This window comes from Melanotaenia boesemani, chromosome 16 (assembly GCF_017639745.1).
Source record: "Melanotaenia boesemani isolate fMelBoe1 chromosome 16, fMelBoe1.pri, whole genome shotgun sequence".
NCBI classification, from domain to species: domain Eukaryota; kingdom Metazoa; phylum Chordata; class Actinopteri; order Atheriniformes; family Melanotaeniidae; genus Melanotaenia; species Melanotaenia boesemani.
The window spans coordinates 32654186-32674040 of NC_055697.1; the positions used below are offsets into that span (position 1 = coordinate 32654186).

Consider the following 19855-nt stretch of genomic DNA (forward strand, 5'->3'; position numbering starts at 1 on the left):
AGAAATTGGAAATCTGCATTTCAGCAGCACTTCCACACACCAAACGTCCAGTTGTGCTTCTGTCTGCATTTCTAAAGTTTTTACAAAAGATTTTCCTTTTTTTATGTCATTCAGAGCCTGATTTGTAAAACATTGCATCTCAAAAACAGAAAATGGAGTTTTTTTCTGGTTGTTACTTTCTAATTTGTGAAGTGATGAGTAGAGTAGTAAATTGTTTAATCAGTTTAATCAGTTACAAAAATTATAGATTGAAATTCTATTAATCAATATTTTGTTTAATAAGGAAAAAAAGAAGTTCTGGTCATTTCTGGTCTGTTTAACCTACTGTCGGTATTACCTGCCGGTAACGGAGGCGCTTGTTTGTTTGATGGCAGCAAGAAGAAATGAAAGGCGAAAAGCGACAGAGCGAAGGAAAACAGGAAGACAGCCAGAGAAAATGTCCAGACCTGCCAAATGTGGGATCATTTCATACTGATCACTGTGCCCTGATTCCATCAATATTTTTAATATGGACTGATGTTGTTGGCTCATTGATCAGTGAATCGATGTAGATCAATGGATTGTTGCAACTCTAGCAGCTGTCGTTCAGGTGGTTAAACGGATCACTCCCTACAGCAAATTCTGCACAAGGTTTTAATCTCTTCTTCAGCATTAGGACCACTTCCATGTTCCCGAAGACTTGGTCCAGTCTGGCTCAGTCTCAGCTTCAACGTCGTGGTTTCTTCAGCTACGTTCATTCTCTCCCACGTTTCTGATCAGTGTTCTTCCTCAGTCCACTGCCTCGGATCAGTGTTCTTCCTCATTCCTTCCTCAGTCCACTGCCTCGGATCAGTGTTCTTCCTCATTCCTTCCTCAGTCCACTGCCTCGGATCAGTGTTCTTCCTCAGTCCACTGCCTCGGATCAGTGTTCTTCCTCAGTCCGCTGCCTCGGATCAGTGTTCTTCCTCATTCCTTCCTCAGTCCGCTGCCTCGGATCAGTGTTCTTCCTCAGTCCGCTGCCTCGGATCAGTGTTCTTCCTCATTCCTTCCTCAGTCCGCTGCCTCGGATCAGTGTTCTTCCTCAGTCCGCTGCCTCGGATCAGTGTTCTTCCTCATTCCTTCCTCGGTCCGCTGCCTCGGATCAGTGTTCTTCCTCAGTCCTTCCTCAGTCCGCTGCCTTTGATCAGTGTTCTTCCTCAGTCCGCTGCCTCGGATCAGTGTTCTTCCTCAGTCCTTCCTCAGTCCGCTGCCTCGGATCAGTGTTCTTCCTCAGTCCTTCCTCAGTCCGCTGCCTCGGATCAGTGTTCTTCCTCATTCCTTCCTCAGTCCGCTGCCTCGGATCAGTGTTCTTCCTCAGTCCTTCTTCAGTCCGCTGCCTCGGATCAGTGTTCTTCCTCAGTCCTTCCTCAGTCCGCTGCCTCGGATCAGTGTTCTTCCTCAGTCCTTCCTCAGTCCGCTGCCTCGGATCAGTGTTCTTCCTCAGTCCTTCCTCAGTCCGCTGCCTCGGATCAGTGTTCTTCCTCAGTCCTTCCTCAGTCCGCTGCCTCGGATCAGTGTTCTTCCTCGTTCCTTCCTCAGTCCACTGCCTCGGATCAGTGTTCTTCCTCGTTCCTTCCTCAGTCCACTGCCTCGGATCAGTGTTCTTCCTCAGTCCTTCCTCAGTCCGCTGCCTCGGATCAGTGTTCTTCCTCAGTCCTTCCTCAGTCCGCTGCCTCGGATCAGTGTTCTTCCTCAGTCCTTCCTCAGTCCGCTGCCTCGGATCAGTGTTCTTCCTCGTTCCTTCCTCAGTCCACTGCCTCGGATCAGTGTTCTTCCTCATTCCTTCCTCAGTCCGCTGCCTCGGATCAGTGTTCTTCCTCAGTCCTTCCTCAGTCCACTGCCTCTGTTGGTTAAAGCCATGTGGAAAGCTTGCAGCCTGCTGGACGTCCTCCCTTCTTCCCTGTTTCCGGGTCGCCTTCTTCTTTGTCATAGATCAAGGAAGATGTCGCACTGCTGGAACGCATCTACCACTATCTGGTTTAAGCCCCACCTACTGGGTGAGGGTACGGTTATCTGTGGAAACACAGCAGCGATCAGAGTTTTCTGAGCCAGATCACTTGGTAAACTCCCAGAAAGCAGGTCTGCTCAATCTGTCCAGGTTAAAAAGTTTTTCTATTTGCTGCCTTTTATCAAAACATCTATTAATTCATCACATTGTAACTTTTATTTCATACATTTCATTCGTCTAAGCATCTGTTTCCAGCTCTGTCTTTATGCTGAAGCAGCTTTAGGCCATAAACACAGAACCAAGACTTACTGTTGGGTTTCTGTTCACATCGTCCAGATGGGGAACAGAACGGTAGTTTTCTTTAGTTTATGTTCTAGTGCACCTTGTATTTGTTTCAACTGAAGCACTTTGAATGGCCTCGTACATGAAATGTAAACCTACTTTGTCTTATCGCCAGCTGGTGGACTGTAGTGTGCCGAGGGATACTCCGCTGGCTCTGTAGGCAGATGGGCTGAAAAACAAGTAAAGATGTTTATCTCGCTGTCTCTTGAATTCATGTCAGCTTAATAGAAGGAGCTTTGTTTGGTTTGTCAGCAGCACCTTCATACAGGCAAGTTGTTGTTTATCAGAAACGCAGCTCGGAGCCTGAAGAGACCAACCTGCAGGATAAAAGATGCCAAGAAGCAGCGTTGTCACAGTCTGACACAGCAGTTGTTTCATTTCTACTTTTTCCTGTTGCCATGGTGCTTTCAGGAGTTTTTTTTCCCGTTGTGGGGTTTTTCCGTCAGAACGTGAGTGAGCGTTGAAAAGCAGATTGCTGCTTTTATTTTAGCACGAGGTGACTGGAGTTGTCTGAGTTTCAGACCTTCAAACAGAGCCGGCCAGTCTGCAGCACAAAATCATTCCCATATGTCCTTCTACGTTAGCCCCCCCAGCTCACGCTGCAGCCTGGCTCGGATCAGACCGGCCCGGCTCAGTTTACAGCGTTCTGGTCCAATCGTTCACAGATGGCAGCTTCAACAGATAGTTTAGATTCTCCAGGAAGGAGATAAACTGTCACAGATTTGGTTTTCTAATGGATCATGTCTGAACTGGTCTCCGTCTGCGGCCACGTCGGCTCCGTCAGAGCAGTATAACATCCAGAGGTGGATAAACTCCTCCTCCGTCCTCGCACTGCTCCCTGCCATTATTTTGTGAACCCATAACTTAATATTTGGAGTGTGTGTGTGCTCGTTAGTGTGTGTTTTAGTTTCAGCTTTCTGTTTTTGTCCAACACACTCAGGACCACCTATAATGTTTTGCTCATGCACGGCCTTGTGGCCTGGCTGCAGTTTCCAGGGCGATACAGTGGATGAAACCATCCGGCCTCCCTGCACACAGTCCACTTTCTGGCTGGACCACCCACGCAGGACCCGAGCTCTATCTGCTGCCACGAGGAAAGTTGTCCGACTTCCAGTATTCCCAGTTTCCACTCCTTCATACTGGGATGCTGCAGCAGAAAGTGTTCTGGGAAAAATAAATAGTGAGAGCCAGATGTGGCTGGATGCCACAGGGTGTTCAGGGTGGATGATTGGCAGGATTAGAGGGCGGAGCTTCACATTATCGCAGTATGTCATGAAAGCAACCCAGAACTTTTCCTCTTTGAGGTCGGATGTTATGCAGAAATTACAGTTTTTTCTAAGTTTTTATGGTTTGTTTGTTTTTTTAATAGTTTATGAATGTAGCCATTAATTAGTCAGATGCATTCAGTCGCACTTAAAAAAAATCAAATAGGACATTGTAAAAAAAAAAAAAAAAAAGGAAATTAAATAAAAAAAACAAAATAAAAATTGTCTAGTAAAATTCTAATTGGCTGTGGATCAGTAAAGTTCATTTAGAGCCGTGAATCTGACTTACCTGGACAGGTGAGCTGTTGGACCAACAGTCCTGGGACTTTTAATAGTTGGTTATTTCCTGACTGGTTTAACTGGGAGGACTGATACCGGCTCTCCATGTGATTTATGGTTCTGTTGTTTTTATGGTTCAAGTGTGTTTGTTTTATGACTCAGCTTCATGACAAAGTGATGGATGGATCCGTTTCTATGGTGATTTAAGTCCTCCGGGGCTTGCACCAGGTTGACTCGTTTCATGACGTTGTGACCAGGATCAGCGTCCGTCTGTAAGGCAGTGATGCCTCAGTGCATTGTGGGTAATATCTGCAGCTGTAACATGATCAGTGAAGAGACAAAATAAATGCTGGTCCTGTAGTTTGCAGCAGCTCTGCTCGTCTTCTAATGGACTTTAATGAAATTAAGCTTCACTGCTGCCCACACACACTCAAATGTGAGTGTGTGTTTACAGCTAGAGTACAGTAGTTTAGTTCTAGACTGTTATGAACCAAATTTTTGCCATGAAAACGGTTTTCGGATCAAGTTTATGTAAAGTTTAGTTTGTCTGCTGCTCCTACGCTGAAACAGCTAACTTTATTAAGTAAAGTAATAAAGACAAACATTCCTACCAGATAATCCTCCTCTTCATCTGTAGTGACATCAGCAGTAAACTGGGTTTATTCATAGCACATGGTCGCAGACATGTTCCACATTTAGACCAGCAACACCATAACTTCACCAGTCTGAGTCCTCTTTTCTTGTTCAGGGTCTATTCAGAGGAACCTGCTTCTAGTTAAACAAGATGTTTCTTCACATCCGTTCACTTAACTCCTTTAATCCCTGTGGTAAGGTTAAGATAAACCTCCTAAACAGTAGGGGTGGGCCATGTTCAGTACCTCACGACTCTGGCTACGATTTCAATATTAAATAATTATCAGGATTTTTAATGCATCTCTTTCCCCCATTCCGTGACTACTTCACACCTCTAAATCCATTTGGTGTCCATTAATTCATATAACCAAACAAACATCTCCACTATCTTTTATTGGTGTCAAACCATAAAAAATTGCGTTGCGAGTGCAGTGGTTCCCAGACTTTTCCTACAGGGCCACATTTTCATCAACAAAATGAGTGTCTCCGTCCTTCAAACACCACTATGGACATGCCAGTATCTTTATGAAATGTCACGATCAACGACAACGTTGCATTTAATTTTAAACAGTTTGTCGCCCGTCTTTCTGTCTTGACTACCTTACATACTTGATACAGAGTGAAAGGTGAATAACATTATAAAAATGATGTAGGATAGAGTTACTTGCTTGATACACATTTAATGATCAGAGTAAATGGTGGATAATTTTTCTTGCAATAAAAGCGATGTAGGAAACGATCTGTGGACTTTGACTGTTTGAAACAAAATGTTGAATCATCCTCTGGACACACACAAGCTGTAAGAGCTGCACCCGCCCTCTGAAATGATCGTTGTGTCACGTAACAGCGTTAAGCAATCATCTCCACTGATCAGGTCTAATACAACAGCTGCTGCCGACCGAGCTGCAGGTTTTGTGTCAGAGCCTGTTACCTTGACAACGCGTCACAATGAAATAGTCCACTCAGCTGCTCTTGTGAATAACTTAGAATTTTAATGGTGAAAAACAACATTAACGTAATAATAATTGATTTAATATTTATTTCTTTCGTAAGTGACCATGGTATTAGCGGGATAATGCCCTTCGAGGTGTCCATTATCAGAAATTAACGGACGACTTTGTGTCGGACAGTTCACGGTTGCTTCGTTGTGCATTATCCCTTACTAGTAGCATCTAGGGCTGCAACGATTAGTCGACAACGAATTTAACCGTCAACTATTGTCGGCACAAAAAAGAAAAAAAAAAAACCTACAGAGTGAGACATTGCATCAACTTATTAGCATCCACTTTAGGGGGGTGGACTGGTTCCCTAAGTCTAGTCCTCAAGATCTACTATCCTGCAACTTTTGGATGCAACCCTTCCACAACGCACCTGAATCAAATGACTGGTACTTTACCAGGTGTCTGCAGAGCTGAGTGACACATGGATGAGGGAACTGAGCCATTTGATTCAGGCGTAATGGAGAAAGGTTGCATCTAAAAGTTCCAAGACAGTAGATCTCAAGGACTGGACTACCCTAAAGTGTCCGTGCAGCACACATGATTTTTATGTTCCTGCCACACTTTGCAGCTGTATTCCTGTCACTTAATTATTATGAAAAATAATATATTTTGAACATTTATAAATGGTAATTAAATCGAGACGTTTCTCATCGCATGGAATCAAATAAAAAATGAATCAGGTCACCCCTACGAAATCCCTAATCTAAATGAAGAATGCATACACATTAATCACATTCATGTTCTTGGTATGTAGGGACCTCAGAGGATGGATTCCTGTTGCTATGCCTGAGTAAAATTACAATGAAATGGAGGAGAAGCGTGTTTTTCCCTGTCAGAGGATAACACCATGCTAACACATGTCAGTGATCCATTCTTCAAACTTAAATGTTTGACCTAAAGTAAACTTTCAGTCTGATTTTTGGGAACATTAGCGTCTAAACTTCTATAACATGGTTTTCAGCTCTTATGAGGACCGATGGGGCTGAAAGGGTTAAAATCAGGTTATGTTGTTTATATTTGTGTCTTGGTGAAATAATCAGAAATTGTTTTATTTCTCACAATCACCACCCTCTCCCCCTGATTTATTAAAGTCTCATCTCACATTGTGCGTTTTGTTCCCTCAGCTGATCGAAGCTGAGTTGAATGTTTACAGACAGCAAAAACCATCTGTGCTGCACCACATGAAGTTAACAGATTGTGTTAACTGTGGCAGAGATGAGACCTCACGTGACCGAGGCAGAAAGGTGAAGATACTCAACCAATCAGAATATTTTTAAGTTTTATACATTTACCTTCCAAACAGGCTGAATGAACGGGATGCAAATTTAAACACCCTTAAAATCGCTACTGCTGAATTATGAAGGTATTTATGAGCAACAGGTAACCTTCCCATTTCAGCATTACAGGGTTAATATGACACGTGACAACGACTACATAATTTAATTATCATACGACCGTGACTATATGCTGGGAAGTCACGTCACAATTCAAACTTTATCGCCGACTAATTTTCCATAAATGACTGAAATGTGGTGATAAAAACAGTCTGGTCAGAAAAAGTAAAACTTTTTAAAATGTCCTGATGAAAACGGTTTCATTCTGTGGCGTCGCGCTAAATGTTCTTAAAGTTCTTAACGTGTGGGTGGTAATAAAACCTACAAAGAATACTGGATCTATTTCAAGCCGTAATACCGTAATACATTACATTAATGAAGAGATGGGCAGAAGAAAGGAAGGAAGGTGGATCTATGGATCGATGGTGGATGGATAGAGACTTACTTACATTTATTGATCCAAAAGCTGGGAGATGAGTGGTTGCACAGCACGCATTGGTGGGGGTCAGCCGTGCACGTTCCCGCGATGTACACGACGTTCTCGGCTTAACATCGCAGCAGGAGATGTTAGCTTCTTCACGCTGGAGCGCGGGTGTCCGTCTTCGGGCTTCTTGTCGACGTGTTTTCTGACATGCGGTCTGTCCACGGCGCTGGCGGAGTGCATTCACCTGTGTCGATGTGTGTGTGTGTGTGGTTGCATCAGACCAAAACTCTGAGTGTGACACAGACAGCAGCTATGACCTGCTGCCATGTAAATCAGATAAATAACTTCAGACTGTTTTGTTTTTAATAAAAGACAAAAAGTATAAAACCTGTTCTAGAGGAAACGGAACCTGAAATGACTTCTGCTCTGACTTGACACTGTTTAGAAAACCAGATCAAAATGAATTAACTTCACCTTGAAGGGGGGGTGGGGCGTCTCATTTGGGGGCGGGGCATCTTGTGTGGAGGGCGGGGCGACCCCCAACATATTGGTAGGGAATACACTGCATAGTTTTAGTTGGTTGTACTGTTCTGCAGAGTAAAGCTGTAACTTGTCGTTCAAACAGAAAGCACTAAAATTTAACTTACTGTAACATATTAAGAGAATGATTCCAAACAAGGCAGGTAAACTGTTTTAAAAGTGAAATAAAAAGTTAGAGTAAAAAGTGCTCTGAACTGGCAGATTATACCTGAGACTTCAGAGGGTTCATGTTGTGGTCAGACGAAATGTAAAGATTGGCTGGATTTGTGTTGATGGTTTCCATCACAACATCGAGACTTCTTAGAGGGACTGAAATTCACATTTAATGACATGATGTTGTGGAAAAACCAACCAGAATCGGCCTGGAACCATCATCTGGTTAATGATGATCCATCAGCTCCGCTTCCACAGAGGATTATCATCCTTTTCATCTCTAATACAGATTATTTCACTTCTTGTTTGCATGTAAAATCTCAAACAAGAGGAGCAGGTGATTATTGATTATTGAAATGATTACAGATCATTTTCCAGATATTCTGTTATGATTTTAGTCTTTATCAGCTGATATTTCCTTGTGAAAATAACCCAGTTACCTCTGACAACCTACCATCTGACATAAACAAAGCACCTTGTAGGAGCTCACCTGTGGTTTAATAGATGAAGCAACACTCTGTCAGAGTCGGGGGTTCAGTTCCCACTGCTTCCGAGCCAAGCGTCTGTCTGGGAAAGAAGAAAAAGGAGTGTTTAAGATGAATTTTGTGACTAAAAGAAAGATGATGAAGAGCAGGATTAGGAGGAGAGAGGGAAGCTGCAGATGCAGGGAGGAAGAGGCCCGCACTGCCGATGGCCTCGGCTCGGGGTATTCTGGGTATTCTTATGCTAATCCATCGCAGGGGAAGAGGCACAGAGCAGCCAAGCAAACAATGGCAGTGGAGCCAGAAAGTCTGGCCTGCAGTCTCCCAGACCCTGAAAGGCATGTCGGGCAGGGCGCCGACACCAACGGGAGGCTGCTGCAGCACCCAGAGGCCCGCCTGCAAGGAGGGGCCCCCGGAGGGGACGAGGAACCAGGCCAAGATGGAGGGAGAGAGAAATGAAAAGCATGATGGAAAACTGGAAGAAGAAGAAACGGAGAGGGGAAGGAAATGGGGAAACAGAAATCAGTGAATGGAACAAGGGAAGAAAAGGGCTGTAAGATGAGGAGTCAGGGAGGGGGCTGGAATGAAGAGGGAGAACAGAAGGAAACGAGAGACCAGAATGGGAACGTGATGGAGAGGAGGATGGAGATGGAGGTCGGAGCATTTTCTGGCTGCTGGAGTTTGATTTAATTAATCAGTGCAGGTTGGTTCTGGGCCGGATGTCCACAATTACACAACAAAAAGTTGGGAATTTTGAACTTTTGGGTGAGGTTTACAGAAAACGTGAAAAGCTTATTTGTTGAATTTGTACATTAATTTTTAAAATTAACAAAAGTTGGTGCAACACTGATGTTATAGAGTGGATGGACAATATGATGAGGACTGTTTAGATAGAAGCTGTCATTGGACCAGAACCTTTAGACCCTGTTTACATGACCTTTCCTTGCAAAACCCCAAATTTTTCCCTTTGCATTTCTGAAAAAGTTGCATTTAAACAGTTGCAGAGTGAAAGTCAGACTGGACTGGAAATGATGCATGTGCATGCCAGACCTTTAGTGGTTGCTGACCTGCAACGTGTGCACCGCATCCTCATCACCCGCAAACACACACCTAGCATCTGTAATCTACGTTTTACTTTAAAGTCACACTACAGTTCTCCCGACGACGCGCTCCATCATCGGTTCATGTGGCAGCCATCTTGCTTCGTACCTGTACTGTGAGATCTCTCCAGCCAGTAAAAGTCTCATTTTGACTCTTGTTCTGTCTCTTTTCCCTTCTTTCTCCGATAATGTCCTCTTGCGTTTCTTTGCAGAATCAGCCACGGTGCAGGTTCAAAACGGCCGGTTTGTTTACATCCGTTTGCCAGCGGTGAAGCAAAACTTGGCTTCAATGTCACAGTTTGTTGCTTAATCATCATCTTCTGCTATAAATCAACAGCTGAACATGTGCATTCAGAAGTTTAGAGAAAGTCAAATTAATGATAAGAAGAATTCTTTACTTTAATTCCTGGTTAAGACCGAGCTCTTCACTTTGTTGGTGGAATTCTCATCAGCGTCTCCTGATGAGACCGTGTGATGAAGCTGGTCCGGAGAAAAGACCGGGGGGCTTATCTTATTGTAGTAGAAACTGAGAAGCATCGACTTCATTATTAGCAGCACACGTCCAAACAGCGATAGTTGGATTATCTGTGAATCCAAAGAAAACTTAACTAAAGATTCATTAGAGATGAAGAGTCTCAGACCAACAACAAGGAAGAAGCCGGAACATGATCAGTGGAACATGTTAACACCCATTCATGGATGGGAGAAAAAATACTGTTAAACACCATAAAACTGGGATTACTTAGAAAAATACGGTGATTTTTTTTCACTACTCACAAAACGTTAGAGATACTCTAACATCCACAGGAGAACCTGATTTTAAAAACAACTTTGGGGAGTGGTAGCCTAGTGGTTGCAGAGATGGGCTTCAGTATGGAAAACCTGGGTTGAAGTCCCTGGAGAGCCAACAGAGGTGAGCCACTGTGGGCTCTTGAGCAAGGCACTCAACCCTCCACAACTGACCCTGGGCACCGAAACGTGGCAGCCCACTGCTCTACAGTACATCTAGAGACGAGTCAAACTCAGAGCCAAACTTCTTAAATAAAGATTTATTTATTTAATCAGCTTAAAAATGAACCAATGAGCAGAAATCTTTTGGGTTGGTAAATGACAAACTCGTTTCTAAACGAATGTTTTGAAAGAATGAATTGATGATTGGCCAGATTCAGAGAGAAGCAGGAAAACAGCCGGAGTCAATCCCTCCACCTCACTGTGCTCCATCTCTGTCCAGCAGCAGCTCTGATGCCAATCTCCCTCATTACTGCAGTTATTTGAGGAGCTCAGGAGCTGTCGCTGTCTGCCCATCAGGCCTCCGTGTCGTTTATTTAGTCTGCCGCCATTCTTTCAGAGCATGAAGTGGAGACACATTAAGGCTTGATTATCAGTGTCTGGCCCTTCATGCTGCCCTCCATCCCTGGGGGCATTATTAATGTCCGTGTTGCTTTAAGGGTCATAAGCAAATTAACTTTTCTTCATTCCTGAAACAAAACATTAAAACTTGAACATCTACAAACAGTCCAGAAATCAGAGGCATGGGGCCACGGCTACAGGTGGGATCAGTAACAATACCTCCTTTCATTCCCATCATGATGAATGTTCCTCCTCCAGGTATCTGGAGCCATCTATGCTACTTTAGCAGCTGGTTACCATGGAGACGATCAGAGGAGGTGGTGGGATGAGGGGTGGAGTCAGAAAAAGTATCTGAGATCTGAATAAATCCAGACTGAATGATCATCTTCGGATGAATATTGATCCGTTTTTAGTTAGATTTTTATTCCATAACCAACTGATTGTGAAAAGTAGCTGCAGTGAAACGACTACAGCATGATTTTAAATCCATCTCCGGTTCCAAGAAACGTTGGGACGTTGTGCAAAATGTAAATAAAGTCAGAAATGTCATGAACACGTATTATTCTAAAGCTCCTCCAGGTGTTTCTGGTTTGTACCAGCTACTTTTCCAGCCTTTTGTTGCTCCTGTTCCAACTTTTTCCAGACGTGTTGCTGCATCAGATTCACTGTCAGCTCACATTTTCCATCACGTGGTGAAACGTCTGGTTCATTCATAAAATATTTATTTTATACGCCTATAAATGTGAAGATGAACTAATGCACAATAATAAGAGTCAAAGACAGCATAGTTTGTAAGATATTAATCTAGAAATATACATATGGGTTATTGTATTTTTTATTTTTTCATTATTTTTATCTTTAATGTTTTTGTGAATTTATCTTAATTTTGAATTAACTTATTTTTATTTTTGATATTTTCACTTATTTTTAATTGATTTATTTGTATTTTCAATGTAGTTAATTTGAATTAATTTATTTTATTTTTAATGAATTTATTTTTATTTCAGTATTGCTATTTTAATGAATTTTATTTTTAATGAATTTATTTTATTTTTAATGAATTTATTTTTATTTCAGTATTGCTATTTTTAATTAATTTTATTTTTAATGAATTTATTTTTATTTCAGTATTGCTATTTTTAATGAATTTTATTTTTAATGAATTTATTTTATTTTTAATGAATTTATTTTTATTTCAGTATTGCTATTTTTAATTAATTTTATTTTTAATGAATTTATTTTATTTTTAATGAATTTATTTTTATTTCAGTATTGCTATTTTTAATGAATTTATTTTATTTTTAATGAATTTATTTTATTTTTATTGAATTTATTTTTATTTCAGTATTGCTATTTTTAATGAATTTTATTTTTAATGAATTTATTTTATTTTTATTGAATTTATTTATATTTCAGTATTGTTATTTTTAATGAATTTATTTTATTTTTAATGAATTTATTTTTATTTCAGTATTGCTATTTTTAATGAATTTTATTTTTAATGAATTTATTTTATTTTTATTGAATTTATTTATATTTCAGTATTGTTATTTTTAATGAATTTTTTTAATTTTTAATGAATTTTATTTTTAATGAATTTATTTTATTTTTATTGAATTTATTAATATTTTCAATATTGCTATTTTTCATTTTATTTTTAACGAATTTATTTTTATTTTTAATAATTTTAATGAATTTATTTTATTTTTAATGAACTTATTTAATTATATTTTTAATATTTAATTTTTTTTTTCATTTTTAATGTTTTTATATTTTATTTTAAATTAATTTTATTTTTAATACATTTATTTTAATTAATACATACATCCATTCTTTGGGCTTATTAAGTAGAAGCCTTTAAAATGTGCATAATCCCATTTTCCGCTCAAACACAGGAAGCAGACCTGTTGCTGTCTAACACGGAGGAAAAGCTGTTTTTACTTTCAGCAGCTGGCACCTGCAGACGGGACGGTTTCAGCTCGTTTTCCAGGCAAAAAAAACAAACAAAAACAAAGTGCTGCTTTTAAAAGTGTTGAATGGATTTGTGTCGGAGGAGGTGGACGAAGAGGATCAGAGACAAGTTCAGACCTGACTCCACGATGAAGAGGAAGAGGAGTGAAAGTTTTTTTTATCGTTAGTCAGTGGATGTTTTTTCTGTGATGGGACTCGTTTCACCTTTCAGCTACTAAACTTTAACATGTAAGCGCTCATACGTGTGTTTCCAGAGGGAAGTGGCTGATTTAAAAGGGTGTGTGTGGGGATGGGGGGTTTAGCTTCCGAGCCTGCCTCGGCTTGTCCTGCCTTCAGCCTGAATGTGTCTTTGTTTGTGTGTTATCTCTCAGCTCTGTGTCGACGTTGCTGATCTCTAAGTGAAGCGAAGAGCTGCAAACTGGAGTTGTTGTGGCGTCGAGGTGAAGATTTTTCCACTTCGTGTTATCAATACGGTGAAACAAGGCCAGCCGGCGTTTTCATGGCTTTGTCTCCTTCACTTACCGTCCTGAACACACACTTGTCTCTATTCCCTCCACGTCCCACTTCCTGCCTCATGTTCATGTTTCCACCTGTTGTTTTTTAATCTGCTGTCAGATCAACAGTGTTGGTCTGAGCTGCATTGTCACATCTGTAAGGACGGACTTTCACCTGGATTAACTAAAGCAGCTGTAGCTCAGACTCAGACTTAGTGTCCAGAGTACGTTCGTGTATCATCACGTTTAAAGATAATAGAATAAAATGATCACTTTATGAATTTACGGTACATCAGTTGACTCTTGTGAGGAAAATGAGAAATTCTAGCAGATTATATAAGTTCTTGGAGAGGAATGTTGTCCCATTCTGGTCTGATGCAGGATTCTAGCTGCTCTTCAGTCCTGGGGCCTCATTTCTAAAGCTGGCGTAGAAACAAAAACCGGCGTACGCCAAATATAGTCAACTTTTGGGATTTATAAAAACCAAACTTGACAGCAAAATGTTCCTACCTCCACGCAAACTCTAACCCAGGTGTGCGCTCAAAATCTAGCAAAACGGGAAACAGCAAAACCAACGGTCCAGAATAAAACAAGGAAATGATGTGAAATGTGAGACATTTGTACACGATCCACTATTACCTTTCATACCACATGTTAGATATTAAAGCTTTTTTTAGACATGAATTAAGACACATTCCATATTAATCCTCCTAAGAGCCACTCTGGGGGGAAAACCAGGATTTCCAGGAAAAAGGGAGATGATGTTAATAAGAAGCTCAACCACTAAAACATGTTGTGTCATTGTGGAACAAAACTTCATGTTATAAAACCCATCCAGTTAAATAAGGAGCCAGTCTGCTGCCAGCATGTAGCAGCCAGTGTGGAAAGTAGCTTTGGTCCTTCATTCCAGCAGACCGGGACCAGACTGGAGGCTGGAGGTCTAGAAGTGATGCTACGCTAACGAAACACACAAGAGGAGGATTTCCTTTATTTATTCCTACACAATGTTTTTTATTGTTGTCCTCATTTCTGTCCACACGTCTTTATTTCCCACAACTCCTTGTCCACCTGGTTAAAAGCGGTGATTGTGTCCCTCTGCACTGCCCATGTAGCTGGAGCCCCGCCTACCCAGTTGGAGCCCCACCCACCCAGCTGGAGCTCTGCCCACCCAGCAACTAGAAAGAAATATTATTTAACACTAAATGAACTGCTACCAGTCTCAGATGTATTTGTACATATTATCTTACAAATTAAAACAAATTACTGGCATCATTACCGTCATTTAGCAGACGTTTTCTCCAAAACGATTCAACGCTCTGGGATTCGAACTTCAGTCTCCTGCATGACAGACGGATGTTCTACCGACTGAGATATCCATCCGTACGTTCCGACTCCTCTGGCGTTTCTTCCCTTCTGACTCTGTGATGACAGCATCTCCACCTGCTGCTGCTTTTCTGTCTTTCTGACACCAGTAACGTCCACGCCGTGTCCACCAGTTAAACATTTTTACCTTTTCCAACGTGCTCCATCAGGATCTCTGTCTCACACCCCGAAAAATTCCTGCTTCCATGATGATCCAGATGTTGTGTACTGGTGAAAGGTCTGGACTGCAGGCAGGCCAGTTCAGCAGCCGGACTCTTCTCCTGTGAAGCCATGCTGCTGTGATGGATGCAGGATGTGGTTCAGCATCGTCTTGCTGAAATCTGCAAGGCCTTCCCTGAAAGAGACGTTGTCTGGATGGAAGCAGATGTTGCTCTAAAACCTCCATGTACTTTTCAGCATTGATGGAGCTTCACAGATGTGGAAGCTGCCCACGCCATAGGCACTAATGCAGCCCCATCCCATCAGAGATGCAGCTTTTCACCTGTCCACTGATAACAAGCTGGATGCTCCCTCTCCTCTTTAGTCTGCAGGACACGCCGTCCATGCTTTCCACAAACTAGTTCACATCTTCATCCAGGTTTCCACTTGTCTATTCCTAATGCAGAAGATCACCAGCATCCAGCCTTGTCCCATGCACACAGAGATTCCTTCTTTTAATGATATTAAACACTGTAGCTGGTGGGACCTTCAAATTGAAATAATTCCACAATTTTTAAACCCAGTTTGTCTCAGATTGGTGAAGCTCTGTCCATCTTTCCATCTGAGAGACTCTGCCTCTCTGAAATGCTCCTTTTATACCAGTCATGTTACTGACCTGTTGCCAGGTAACCTGATTAGTTGTCCAATGCTCCTCCAGGTGTTACTTTTCCAGTCCCTTGTTGCTCTTTTTCCAACTTTTTACAGACGTGTTGCTGCCATCAGATTCTACACGTGTTGGGAAATCAACAGAAACTAAAGATCGTGATTATTTCTCTGACAATAATCGTACCCAGAAAATTTATAATTATGACATTTCTAGTCACAGTGGAGATTCATACAGGATCTGTCTCAGATCTGGATTCTGGTCTCCCTGAATCCTCTATCCCAAGTGGACTCGAAGGGGCCCATAAAAGTGTGGTTCCTGGTCCCTGGCGGGTCCGACCTCTACAGCGTCTTTGTTGTGTCCCTCCTCAGCCAGAGATGTGTGAAAAGTGGGTCACAGGTCGGACCTCTTTGTCCACCCCTGGCAAATGAAAAGTGACAGACACCGGCCACGCATCGCCACTAATTCACGCACACACACACAGACCCCCCCACACCCCCCACCCTGCTTGGCGCCCACTAATTGCAGCATGCTGTCATTAGTGCTGTTTGGGGCCAGCGCCTGTAATTGCAGAACATCCCTGGACAAATAATTTGGTATTTAGTCGGGCCGCCAGAGGCCAGCGCCTGGCCGGCAGGGGTCATCAGGTCACGGCACGCTGAAGATGAGGGGGACGGTTGGGGAACCAGAGCCAAACCAAACCCTCGCTGTTAAATTTCCAAACATTCATGCGTCTCTTTTTCTTTTCAGGGTTTTGGACCCAAAGCAGTCGGTGAAACACAAGAGGACCAGATTTTGTGATATCCCCATCAGAACCTCGTCGCCTCCCGCCCGCTGAGCATCCTCCTCCTGCTGTGGGTTTACGTTGTATCAGGGCCAGGACTTCTTCTCTGTCCAGACCAGAAGTTCCAGTGTACAGAGGGTCCATCCGGGTCCAGGTCCGGTCCGGCTTCAGGATGGCAGGTCTGACCTGTTGGACTGTGATGGCCGCTGCTCTCCTGCTGTTCCTTAGAGCTGATGGTAAGAAACCCAAAACACATTTCATTGCTTTTTATATCGTTTCATCTCAGAACTGTGAACCCTTCAGACATGTAACTTCTTTACCCACCGGGGGCTTAACATCCAGGATCCCGGGGTGTAACGTTAGGGTCTGTTATGTAAATATAAACATGTGACGTCCACTGAAAGTCTAGAATCTAAAAACTTGTTAAAACCATTTCTATCACCAGCAAACACAGTTAGGACACCAAACAATTAAAAAAGCAAAAGGAAAGTTTTAAGAAGGTGCGTCTGCTTCCTGAAGCCAAACTGGGAGCTGGTTCCAGGGACGGGTCTGATAACTGGAGGTTCTGCTTCCTGAAGCCAAACTGGGAGCTGGTTCCAGGGACGGGTCTGATAACTGGAGGTTCTGCTTCCCGTTCTGCTCTTTAAACCCTTTAGGAATCATATAGCTGTTGTCTTTTTAGTGTCCCAATGTTCTGGATCAGATGATGAGGAAGTATTCTGCAATGGGTGGTATGCAGAGATGGCTCAGTGCTGTATTTTAAACACACAGTTTAGTCCCGTGTGAATGTGAGACGTGCGAATGTGATGTTAGATTTAGTTTCTGAACTGCTGAGGATGATCCACTGGAGGAGAAAAGCATCAGCACCAGAATCGATGAGGGAAACTAACACCAACATGAAGCCTCTGCTCAATCTTCAACACATGGAGAAACGTAGTATTTTAACCATCTGAAGGATGTTTTCCGTGTCCTTCACAAATGTTTTAGCTTCTTTTCCCTCAGCACCAACTTGCCGCTCTAATGTGGATGGAGGTTTCCTTCCTTTGTTCGGATTGGGCTGTGTACGCCTCCTCGCTGCCCAATCACTGACCCTCAAGCAGAGCAGCTGATAAGCAGAGGGTGGAGCTTCAATCATGACCGACTTTCATTAATCTGGAAAGGAAAAGGGAGAGACCTCCATGGTCTTATCAGTTTCCAGCCCTGACTTCTCCTCACAGAGTTCAGCTGATCTGTGAGCCATAAAATAAGAAGAAAATATTTACAGACCCTGATTCAAGCTGAAAACGAGCTGAGCCTAAATTCAGACATCTCTGTTAAATCTGATTAAAAAACAGATTTAATATCTGCTACAAAGATCCAGAACATGATGGTTAAAACCAGTTTTTTCCCACCCTGACTCCTGCTTAGTAATGTCTGGAAAAATGCATTTAATTACATTTCAATTCAAACCAGTAGAAAAAGAAATAGAAAATATCCCCAGCCAAAATAGAACAAAGCTAAAGTTAAAGTGTGTAACTGAACATCTGCTGCAGCTGGGAGGGCTTTTGGACGGGGGCGGGGCCTGTGGCAGCGCCCGCGGCTCATTGTGAAGATGTAAACTGGACGTGCGTTCATGTCAGTCTCCAGAAGTTTCCACAAACACGTGTGCATCAACATAATCGATGTACCAGAAAATTACGCACTGACAATGTTCCATGTTTGGAATGAAACCTGCGATTAAATGCAGTAGTTAAAAAATAAAATTCTGTGTTTAATTTATCGTAGTTAACGCTTAATTAACTCCCACCCCTACTTTTATTACTTTACATCATTTTAGCATCACAATCTGATAACTGGATAATAATGATGTCTTTTAAGGAAAAAAAACCTCTTTTACTGCATTAAGTCCAAATATTTCATGAATATTAGACTCCGATTTGTGCCACACAGAACGTGTGGAGACATAAATAATGCATCAGGTGAGTAAGATCAGACTGTAGTTTTTAATACAAGGAAAAGAAGAGTCCTGTTCTAGAGGAAAGGAAACCTTCATGACTTCTGATGTCATCTGGTTATATAGAGAAAATGAAACTATGAGGGCTTTTTAACCCCGAGTCCCGTCTGCAGGTTGCCTCTACTGCAGGAAACATTTGTCCCTGCATCCAACACACAAATGAGGACAGACACCTGGACTGAAACTGTAAGACGGGGACATCATGATGGTTTAGTCCACCTTACGCTCAAATAAGAACGCGTCTTCACTGCATAGAATCCATCTCATCCTCCGCCTGCGTATCTTCCACTTCTATAACCAAAGCTTTTCCAGTAAAACCCCACCACCCCTGTCCTCCACCAGCTTCCTGTAGGGATGTTTACCAGGCCAGCCCTGCGTTGCCAGGGCAACGGTGGGCAGCTGAAGCTTCTAAGTGAGGTAATGAACAAGCTTATTAAAAACCACCAAGCATGGATGAGCCGAGGAGAGCTGCCTGTTGGTTTTAAACAGATAGGTTTATGTACCGTTTGTTCCTCAGTGAACGACAGAAATCTGCAGTGTTGATGTTCAAACTGCAGCTCTGCTTGTTTGTATAGTTTAATATAATCTCAGCTGCTTCCGTCCACCATCGTTGCTGCATGTTCGTTAGCGTGATATTTATTTTTATGTCAAGCATGTTTCTCCGTCTCCTGAATCCCTGAAATGCTGATTTTTGTTGCATAATTTATTTGTTTAGTAGCAGTACAGATCTATGACCCTCGTTTCAGGACCCAGATTCTTTTCTTGCCACTTTCCGAGCTTAAATCTTTTCTTTGCAGAACTAAAAGATGAATGTGAACTTTTCTGAATAAAAGAGGAGAAGTATTCGTTTTAAACTTTGATCCAAATCCTTAACTTTCAAAAAAATCTCATTAGCATAAACACGAGCAACAATAGCGACTATTAAAAGTTGGAACGGACGGATTCTGGGATCCCTGGAGGGCCTGAACTGCAGGTAAATGAGAAAATACGGACAAACCATTGTGCCATGTTCACGGTGGGACTTTTACTTTTCTCTGATTCATCCTGGGAGGAAATAAAAATGTGGCGACTCTGCAGCTGCGCAGCTTCAAAGAGGCGAATACATCTCCAGAGGGAATGAAGGATGTTTCCGGAGAACAATGATTGTTTGGAGCGTTTAGCGCCGCTGACAGCTCATACTGTGCCATACAGGAAACAGTTAATGTGCAGGGAGGAAGTGAGAGCGGCAACAATCAGTTCAACAGCTTCCTGCAGGGAGGGCGGAGGGAAGCGATTCAGAGCGCCGCTGGCCGAGGAAACCTCCAGACTGAGCTGAGATCTTTCTGCTTGCTCCTTCACACGCCATGAAAGGTTCAGCTGCAGGACCAAACCATGCAGAGAAAGCCAGGTTCACTAAGTTCAGTCTGAAATTAGAGAAACATGTCATTTTGTTTTCATACATGTAGAATATTTTCTAGTAAAAAATAATATTTTAGTCTGCAGTGTTGTTTTTAAACACGTCAGCCGCTTCCATCTATGGTCAGATGAGTTCTCGTAGTTCATCAGGTTTGACGTCCTTC

General features: G+C 42.3%; 1 protein-coding gene across 3 annotated transcripts in view; it reads left to right on the plus strand.

Annotated features, from left to right (window-relative positions):
- LOC121655418 (bone morphogenetic protein receptor type-1A-like) overlaps window positions 1–19855 on the plus strand; it is a 76100-nt gene that overhangs the window by 35143 nt on the left and 21102 nt on the right. For all 3 annotated transcript variants that reach the window (XM_042010030.1, XM_042010029.1, XM_042010031.1), the window contains one exon: window positions 16270–16539. In XM_042010030.1, coding sequence (XP_041865964.1) covers window positions 16476–16539 — 64 coding nt within the window. In that variant the 5' untranslated portion in view covers window positions 16270–16475. The remainder of the gene's footprint in view (window positions 1–16269; window positions 16540–19855) is intronic.